The 9,692-nt window shown below is 58.1% G+C and overlaps 1 protein-coding gene across 1 annotated transcript; it reads left to right on the forward strand.

The window, feature by feature from the left end:
* The first annotated feature begins 737 nt into the window (after window positions 1-737).
* LOC308235712 (sialic acid-binding Ig-like lectin 10) lies at window positions 738-8,414 on the forward strand. The gene is made up of 10 exons (XM_080644756.1): window positions 738-1,259; window positions 1,404-1,688; window positions 1,982-2,029; window positions 2,871-3,134; window positions 4,529-4,576; window positions 4,698-4,955; window positions 5,044-5,328; window positions 5,594-5,699; window positions 5,787-5,937; window positions 7,952-8,414. The coding sequence occupies exons 1-10, from the start codon at window positions 806-808 to the stop codon at window positions 8,165-8,167; spliced, it is 2,115 nt and encodes a 704-aa protein (XP_080500882.1). The 5' UTR covers window positions 738-805; the 3' UTR covers window positions 8,168-8,414.
* The last annotated feature ends 1,278 nt before the right edge of the window (window positions 8,415-9,692 follow it).

Below are 9,692 nucleotides of genomic sequence, written 5' to 3' on the forward strand. Positions count from 1 at the left end.
CGGGCTGGATTCCCAGTAGGGGGTGTGCAGGAGGCAGCCGATGAATGATTCTCCCTCATCATTGATGTTTCCGTCTCTCTCTCCCTCTCCCTTCCTCTCTGAAATCAATAAAGATATATTTAAAAAAAAAAACAGAAGGCACCCACTTCCATTTGAATTTCAGATATAAATGTGTCATTTTAGTATAAGTATTGTCCTGGGCAATATTTGGGACGTACTTACACTCAACAAAGCGATTCCTTGTTTACCTGAAAGTGAAATTCACTGGGCACCTTGCCTGTCAGCTGCCAAGAAGGGGCCTGCTCCCCACCCCCACAAAACTACCCTCCCCTGCACGCTGCCTCAGCTGCCTCATCAGGGGGGGGGGGGGAGGGGGGCCCGTAAGCAGGGCCCACTGTGAGCTTTCACTTCTGCTTCGGCAATGACCCGGGACCAGCAGGGGAGCCCCCACCTTCCACCCACCCACAGCCAGGCCCCAGGGCTGGACACATGCCTCCCACGCCCTCCTGCAGAGATGACCGGGAAGGACCAGCCGAGCCAGCCCAAGCCCGGCCAGGCAGCCGCCCGCCCCACTAGGAAGCACAGACAGAGCGTCCAGCTGGCCAGATGGGGCGGGGAGTGGGGACAAAGGGAGATCCCCGTGGTCTCAGAGGAGAAGCTCATTTCACACATCAGTCCCCAAGGGCCAACTTCCTCCTGCCCGCCCCGGGCTTCCTCTTCTGTCCCTGCCCGTCTCCGCCAGACCGTCGCCGCCGCCGGGGGATGAGCCTGTCTCAGGGCAGAACCCAGTGTCTCCGGGGCAGACATGCTCCTGCTGCTGCTGCTCTTCGGGGTGCTGTGGGGCCGTGAGTGGGCTGAGGGCTGGAACCCCCAAAAGGCGCAGGATCGGGATAAAGAATACCGGCTGACGGTGGAGAGGGTGGTGACGGTGCCGCAGGGCCTGTGTGTGTGGGTGCCCTGCTCCTTCTCCTACCCTCGGGAGGGCAACACCAAGGCTGCCCCGGTTCAAGGCCACTGGTTCAGAGACGGGACCGACGCCCTCAGCGGTTTTCCCGTGGCCACAAACAACCAGTCCCGGCGGGTGCATTGGAATGCCAAGGGCCGCTTCCAGCTCGTGGGCAGCCCCCGGGAGGGCGGCTGCTCCTTGCTGCTCACGGATGCCTCGATGGAAGACAGAGGGCTGTATTTCTTCCGGGTCGAGGGAGGCACGGCCCTGCGATATAGTTTTGTGAGCAATAAATTCTTTCTGAATGTGACAGGTATGGAGCTGGCTGGAATGGGGTGGGAACTCTCCCTGCACCCTTCTCCCCCCCACCCCACCCCACCCCCATCTCTCATGCTGGGAGGGCCGTGGGGCATGGGCCAGGGGGCGCTCCCTGAAGTGCCGCCCGCTTTCATCCCAGCCCTGCCAGAGGAGCCAGCCGTCTTTGTCCCCGAGACCCTGGAGCCGGGGCGCCAGGCCACAGCCGTCTGTGCCTTTAAGTTTTACTCGGAGCCATGTCCAGCCCCTACTCTCTCCTGGAGGGGGCCTGCCCTCTCCCCCCAAGCAATCGGGGTGACGACGGCCTACGTCTCAGTTCTCACCCTCACGCCCAGACGGCAGGACCATGACACCATCCTCACCTGTCGCGCGAGCTTCTCCAGAAAGGGCCTGAGCTCCGAGCGCAGCGTCCGGCTGAATGTGGCCTGTGAGTCTGGTGGGGGACATCGGGGTGGCCAGCAGGCCCGGTGGGTGGGGAGGTGGGGACGTGGCGGCCCTGGGTGGCTGGGCGTCCGCAGAGAGGAAGGGGTCGGGTCCTGAGCTAGGAGGACAGGAGGGGAAGCGATGCCGTCTGGTCCTCCACCCACAGGTGTGCCTGTCACTCCTCTGTCCTTTATCTTCACCGAGGATGGTCACACTGTCTGTCCCAAATGTTGGGTTCGCTGTGGCTGTGGGAAAACAAAGATTCCTCCCCAATGCCAGCTCACGATCTCGTTGCAGATGCCCCCGAAGTCCCGGTCGTCAGCATTTCCTGGGACAACGGGCCAGGTACTGAGGCTTGGCAGGGTGGGCCGGGGCTGGCCTGGTCCTCTTTGGAGGGTGAAAAGATGGCAGGAATGTGGGGGAAATGGGGCTGCTCCCTCTCGCTCTCTCTCTTTTTAATAGATTTCTATTGATTTCAGAGAGGAAGGGAGAGGGAGAGAGAGTTAGAAACATCAACAAGGAGCCTGGCTGCGGTGGCTCAGTGGTTGAGCGTCGACCTATGAGCCAGGAGGTCACGGTTTGATCCCCCGTCAGGGCACATGCCTGGGTCGTGGGCTGAATTCCCAGTAGGAGGTGTGCAGGAGGCAGCTGATCAATGATTCTCTCTCATCGTTGATGTTTCTCTCTCTCTCTCTCTCTCTCCCCCCAACCCCATGAAGTCAATAAAAACCTATATTTTTTTAAAAATACATTTTATTGCTTTTTTACAGAGAGGAAGGGAGAGGGATAGAGAGTTAGAAACATCGATGAGAGAGAAACATCGATCAGCTGCCTCCTGAACAACTCGCACTGGGGATGTGCCCGCAACCCAGGTACATGCCCTTGACCGGAATCGAACCTGGGACCTTTCAGTCCGCAGGCCGACGCTCTATCCACTGAGCCAAACCGGTTAGGGCAAAAACCTATATTTTTTTAAAAAGGGAAACATCAACGATGAGAGAGAATCATTGATCGGCTGCCTCCCGCATGCCCCATGCTGGGGATCGAGCCTGCCACCTGGGCATCAACCCGGGCATTGCCCTGACTGGGGATCCAACCGTGACCTCCTGGCTCATAGGTCGATGCTCAACCACTGAGCCCCAAGCTGGGTCTCCCTCTCTCTCTCTCTCCCTCTCCCTCTCCGCAGCCCTGGAGCTCCAGGGGGACAGCCCACATCAGCAAGCCCGGAAGGGCCAGCTCCTGCGGCTGCTCTGTGCTGCGGACAGCAGGCCCCCCGCCAACCTGAGCTGGGCCCTGGGGGACAGAGTCCTCTCCCGATCCAGCCGCGCGGGCCCCGGGGGCCTGGAGCTGGCGCTGCCCGGAGTGCGGCCCGGGGACGCAGGGCGCTACTCCTGCCGAGCGGAGAACAGGCTTGGCCTCCGGAGCCGCACCCTGAGCCTCTCTGTGCGCTGTGAGTGTGACCGCGGCCTGGCTTCCGCGAGGGAGGCGAGGGGTGAGGGCAGGGGCTGGGACGGGGTCCCGGAGCTCCAAGGAGCTGGAACCCGGGCCTGTGGGACTCCCGATTCTGGTTCCAATTCCGAGGCAGCTGTTTTTTCTCCCACCACCAAGCAATTCTCTGACACCAGCTGGGTGTCTGGCAGTTCAACTCAGTTCTGACCCTCTGCACCCGGAGGTGCAGGTGCCACGGGTTAAGGGCTCGGTCCCACAGGACTGCCCCACCTCGGACACCATAGCAAGTCCGGTTGCCGCCTGTGCTGCTGACTATAGAGCAGAGGCTATAGGTGGGAGCGTCCCACGACCCCCTCCTCGGGGGCCACTAATTGGCTAGATAGAGCGGCTCCCAGAACTCAAGAGAAACACACTCACCACTTACTAGATGGCCGGTCTGGAATGGAAGGCTATAAGGCAGCAGCAGCCAGGTGGGAGGGCCAGGCACAGGGGAAGGGCTCCGAGCTTCACGCCCTCTCCTGTCGCCACTCTCCCCAAATCTCCACGTGCTCACCAACCCTGAAGAAGATCTCCCCTCACCCCCCTCCTTTTGGGTGTTTATGGAGCCTTCATGACACAGGCCTGATTGACTAAAACCTTGGCCATTCGTGATTGAACTCAGCCTCCAGCCCCGCCCCCCTTGGGAAGTCAGGAGTGGGTCTGAAAATCCCCGCCTGACTGGTTTCCCTGGCAACCAGCCCCCCTCCTGAGGTGCTTTCCAAAAGTCATCTCATTAACCTAAACTCAGGTGCAGGGGCAAAGAGTTTGTTATGAATATCAAGATGCCTTTATCACTCTCATTGCTTAGAAAGCCGGAGACTTTCAGGAGCTCTGTGCCAGGAGTGGGGATCAAGACCAAATATCTATACAATATACGATATACATTATAAATCACAATATCACAGGGACCCACCCTTCTTTAAAAAACAAACAAACACCATTTTTATTGATTTCAGAGAGGAAGGGAGAGAGAGATAGAAACATCAATGATGAGGGAGACTCACTGATCAGTTGCCTCCTGCACGCCCCCTACTGGGGATCCAGCCTACATCCTAGGCATGTGCCCTTGACCAGAATCGAACCTGGGACCTTTCAGTCCACAGGCAAATGCTCTATCCACCGAGCCAAAGCAGCTAGGGCAGAGTAGGTTGGTTCATAGGTCAATACTCAACCACTGAGCCACCCCGGCCTGGCAGGGACCCACCCTTCTTACCCATCCATTTCCTTGGGTGCTTTGTGTCAGTGGGTGGGTGATTCAACCCTCCTCCCCCGCCTGCCACAGTCATCGGTCCGCAGGGACCCTTGGCCCAGAGCGAGGCCCCGGCCCGCCTGGAGCTGGTGCTGTGTCTGTTTCAGATGCTCCGGAGAACCTGACCGTGACCTTCTCCCGAGCAAATGGGACAGGTAGGAAAGGGGGCCAGAGGCGTCTCAGCGCCCAGTGGGGGCCCGGGCGTCTGGGGTGTGCGCCTGCGAAGGGTCCCAGTGCTCTCAGCTGTGTGTCTGTCCTGCCCCTTCTCTCCCCTAGTCCTGGAGACGCTCTGGAACGGCGCGTCCCTCCCGGTCCTGGAGGGCCAAAGCCTGCGCCTGCTCTGTGTCACCCACAGCAACCCCCCAGCCTCGCTGAGCTGGGCCCGGGGGGCACAGACCCTGAGCCCCTCCCAGCCCTCAGACCCTGGGGTCCTGGAGCTGCCTGGGGTACGAACCGAGCACGAAGGCGAATTCATTTGCCGCGCTCAGAACCCGCTGGGCGCCCTCAGCGTCTCGCTGAGCCTCTCTGTGCACTGTGAGTGGGGGATGGGGCACCAGGGGGCAGCACACCTGGGTCCTGGGAGGGCAGAGGCACCGCTGACCCTTCTCCTCGCTCCCCACAGACCCCCCGCAGCTGCTGGGACCCTCCTGCTCCTGGGAGGACCAGGGTCTGCACTGCAGCTGCTCCTCCAGGGCCCAGCCAGCCCCCTCCCTGCGCTGGCGGCTGGGGGCGGGGCTGCTGGAGGGGAACCATGGCAACGGCTCCCACGCGGTCACCTCCAGCTCAGCGGGGCCCTGGACCAACAGCTCCCTGAGCCTTGGCGCGGGGCTCAGTGAGGGCCTCAGACTCAGCTGCGAGGCCCGGAATGTGCACGGGACCCAGAGCGCCTCGGTCCTGCTGCTGCCAGGTCAGGGCCTGCTGGGGGCCCTGGAGGCGGGGCCTGGGCGGGGGCGGGGGCGGGGTCCTGTGGTTGGAGCCGGAGCTGGGGAGGGGAAGGGGGTTCCGAGGGGAAGGTACAAAGCCTGGGCCTGGGGTTTTAAAGAAAAAGAGCGAAAGGGGTTGCAGGTAAGGAATGGGAGCTGGAGGCCGGCGAGCCGGTGGCGGAGGGCGGGCGGGAGGACCCGCGTGGGGGTGGGAGAGGCTCAGGGGCGCCTGACCGTTTCCACGCGCAGAGGAGAAGGAACTCATCGCGAAAGGATTCTCTAAAGGAGTAGCTCTGGGCACCGGCGTCACCACGCTCCTCTCCCTCTTCCTCTGCCTCTGCCTCATCCTGGCCACGTGAGTTAGGAGCGGGAGAGGGGGTGCGGGGACCGGGGGCGGGAGGTGCCGGGGCGCACACCGAGGCGGGGCGGGGCGTTTCCTCAGCGTGAAGACTCTGAGGAAGACCCAGACCCCGGCGGCGGCAGCGGAGACCCCAGCGGAGACTCCCGGGCGGACAGAGACGTGGAGGTCCAGGCTCACCCGGAGGAGCACGATCCTGGATTACATCAACGTGGTCCCCAAGGCCCGCAGCCTGGTGAGTGGGCCGGTGGGCGCTGCCCCTTTCCCGCCCTGCTCCCGCCCTGCGCCCCTGGGACATGGAGGTGGAAAAGGCATGGTTGTTGGATTCAAAGCCTGACTCTAGCACTTACTGCCTATGAGGCCTTGACCATTATCGCGGGCTCCCTCTGAGCCTCCACCATCTCCCTCCGTTTCCTTTGAGAGTTGGTCTGAGGAGTCAAGGTGTGCCCTTGCTCGGTAGGTAGCAGCTATGCCGTTATTACCACCACCAAGGACATTACTGGTTAGAATTAACTAGAGGCCCAGCGCACAAAATTTGTGCACCTGTAGGGTCCGTAGGCCGCTGCCGGCTGGGGCCTTCCTTCACTCTGGCCGCCCCCTGGTGGTCAGCGAATGTCATAGTGAGTCATGGAACTCCCCTTCTGCCGGTGGGACTCCCGAGGGGACACGTTGCATATTAGCCTTTTATGTATATAGATGATGTAATGTTATTAGCATCGCTGAGAGGCAGTGTGTCCTGGTGACTAACAGCTGGGCTCCCGGGGTTCAGACCTGTGTTCATCGCTGTGTGTTCTTGGGCAAGTCACTTAACTTCTCTGAGCCTTTTCTTGAACTTTAAAATGGGGGAATAATAGACTCACCCCTGAACCTCAACTCACCCCTGAACCCTAGACTCACCCCTGAGCCTTAGACTCATCCCTGAACTCTAGACTCACCCCTGAACCCTAGACTCAACCCTGAACTCTAAACTCGCCCCTGAACCCTACACTTACCCTTGAACTCTAGATTCACCCTTGAACCCTACGCTTACTCTTGAACTCTAGACTCACCCTTGAACTCTAGATTCACCCCTGAACCCTACACTTACTCTTGAACTCTAGACTCACCCCTGAATCCTAGACTCACCCCTGAACTCTAGACTCACTCCTGAACCCTAGACCCATGGTCAGCAAACTGCGGCTCGCGAGCCACATGCAGCTCTTTAGCCTCTTGAGTGTGGCTCTTCCACAAAATACCACGGCCTGGGCAAGTCTATTTTGAAGAAGTGGCGTTAGAAGAAGTTTAAGTTTAAAAAATTTGGCTCTCCAAAGAAATTTCAATCGTTGTCCTGTTGATATTTGGCTCTGTTGGCGAATGAGTTTGCCGACTACTGTCCTAGACTCTTGGCCAACTCTCGAGGCAGCCTCTCCCTGGGATGTCTAACAGGCACCGCAAACTTGGCCTGTCCAAAGGCAAACTTATGAGTAACTACACCACTTGCGCATCTACTCCATCCTCCCCATCACAGCAAATAGCACATCTTCCCAGCTGCTCAGGCCTAAAGCCTCAGTCACCTTTCACGCCTCTCTTCTCCATCAAACCCTCCCCTCCTCCCCCAATCAATCCATCAGCAAAATCCCTTCAAACCACTTCTCCTACTTCCCTAGTCCACGCACCGGGACACCACCACCACCTTCCGTGGGTCCTCTCTGCTCCCACACCCCCAATCTATTCCTCTGCACATCATATCCATTTAAAGTCCCAATAGGTCCACCAACCCCCTTGAATACAACCAAAAGGCAGGAACACAAGAGTGATACTTGCTGCCAACCAGTTAAATAGAGCTTAGGGCCCAACCATTTTTTTCAATGCCAGTCTCTAAGGGTCACATGCACATGATTCCACGTATATAACACTCTTGAAAGGATGAACTTGTAGAGCTGGAGAACAGATCAGTGCCTGCCTGGGGTTAGGGCCAGGTGTCTGTGGGGTTAGAGCCACCTGCCTCCTGATGGTGGTTACAGGAGCCGACCTGTGTGAGTCTGCGAGGGCGGCCTCAGCAAAGGGCCACAGACTGAGTGGCTTAGACAACGGACATTAGTTCATTGTTTCTGTCCCGAGATGGAATGTGGGCTCAGTGAGAACGGAGACTTCGTTTGACTCCCTGATGTAACCCAGTTCCTCCACCAGTGTCTCCCACAGGGTACCCACAAGTATTTGCTGAATGAATGAATGAATGAATGAATGAATGATGCTCGTTTCCCCGTTAGGCTCGGAATCCAAAGGCCAAGCCCAGCAGCCCTTCCAGGGCCCCTCCTGCAGGTGCTAACTCCCCGAGACGGAAAATGTCCCCTCCAGTCCCAGAATCAAGGAACAGTCAACCAGAGATCCATTATGCTGCCCTGAGCTTCCCAGGCCTCCGGCCACAGGAGGCCCAGGGGGCCAAGGACACTAACTCGGAATACGCAGAAATCAGGTTCCACTGACGGTGCCCTGGGCGGTGGGACGGGGATCCAGGCTGGGGAGCGAGGCAGTCGCTGAGAGGATGGAGACAAGAGGACAAGGCCTTGCTCTCTTTCTTCTTTTGACTCCTCCAAGGATGGGCCATCCCATCCCAGGCTTGGCGTTCAACAGCCGGACCACCCTCTCCAGAGGCACCTTCTCTGGATACACTATTTGGAGGAAAGGGATAACCTTTTCGTCTTGGAAGCCCAGGCACCGCCCTCCCTGATTCCTCCCAGTCTCACTTTTCTCCAAGGTGGGAGAACCTTTGAAAATGGTTCGACAGTGGTCTCTATGAGGCAAGCAAGCTGACCCCACAGGCCAAGCCTGGCCCCACGTCTATTTTCGTACCACTAGAGAGCCACGTTTTAAATGGGGCAAAGAGTTGCCCCGCTGACGTGGCTCAGAGGGTGGGCATCAACCTCTGAACCAGGAGGTCATGGTTCGATTCCTGGTCGGGGCACACGCCCAGGTTGCGGGCTTGGTCCCTAGTGGAGGATGTGCAGGTGGCAGCCGATGATCGATGAGTCTCTCTCATCATTGATGTTTCAATCTCTCTCTCTCTCTCTCTTTCTTCCTCTCCGAAATCAATAAAAACTCCCCACATACTTTATTGAAAATAAATGGGGGGAAGAGTCAAGAGAATGTTTTGTGATGCCTGAACCTATGAAATTCGAATGTAAGTGTCACTAATAAAGTGTTCGTAGATCCCAGCCGCGCCCAGCCCATGCTTTTCTGTATCGTCCTCTGTGGCTGATTTCATGCAGCTGCAGAGCCTACGATATTTAAGCGACTGGCCCTTGGCAGGAAAAGTGTGCAGATCTTAATCTAAAATAAACGCGCCCACTCAGTTTTGCAGAAGAGGAACCAGAAGCAGAGTTGCAGAAAGGGGTCAAGAGTAGCCCAGGCCAGCGTGACCAGCGGCAGAGCTAGGGGGAAGGTTCCAGGGCCAGAAGGCGACATGGGGGCGCTGGGGGTAGACGCGTGGGAAGAGCAAACGCTTGGGGGCTTGGGAGCGGGAACACCGGCAACACGGAACCAGGGAGAAATGGACAGCGTGCTCCCAACCAACCAGCCGGTGAAGGGAGAGCAGGAGGAGTCTGTGTCCCTTCCCTTCCTCCGTCCCCGATGTCGAGGTGGTGACTGTTTCATGGACAGTCCTCTTGGGGGATGGTTAATAGGCACGCAGAAAACGGGAGCCCAGGAAAGATGCTGGCCTTTGCATTAGGCCTGGCTGGTTTGGCTCAGTGGTTAGAGCATCGGCCGTGGACTGAAGGGTCCAGGGTTCGATTCTAGTCAAGGGCACGTACTCAGTTGCAGGTTCCCTGGGCCTGGTCAGGGTGCAAGCAGGAGGCAACCAATCGATGTGTCTCTCTCATATCAGTGTTTCTCTCCGTCTCTCCCTCTCCCTTCCACTTCCTCTAAAAATCAATAGAAAGAAACCCTTATGGGAGGATTAACAACAACAACAAAAAAAAAAAAAAAAGAAAGAAAAAAAAAGTTCCTTGG

This window comes from Plecotus auritus, assembly GCF_963455305.1.
Source record: "Plecotus auritus genome assembly, chromosome: 10".
Taxonomy (NCBI): domain Eukaryota; kingdom Metazoa; phylum Chordata; class Mammalia; order Chiroptera; family Vespertilionidae; genus Plecotus; species Plecotus auritus.

What these genes read in the sequence shown, in the direction of transcription:
- LOC308235712 (XM_080644756.1), top strand. Translation starts at nt 806, where the DNA reads ATGCTCCTGCTGCTGCTGCTCTTCGGGGTGCTGTGGGGCCGTGAGTGG. An exon ending in CGTCCGGCTGAATGTGGCCT is followed by an intron (nt 1,689 to 1,981) that starts GTGAGTCTGGTG and finishes ATCTCGTTGCAG; the next exon opens with ATGCCCCCGAAGTCCCGGTC. An exon ending in TCCCCAAGGCCCGCAGCCTG is followed by an intron (nt 5,938 to 7,951) that starts GTGAGTGGGCCG and finishes TTTCCCCGTTAG; the next exon opens with GCTCGGAATCCAAAGGCCAA.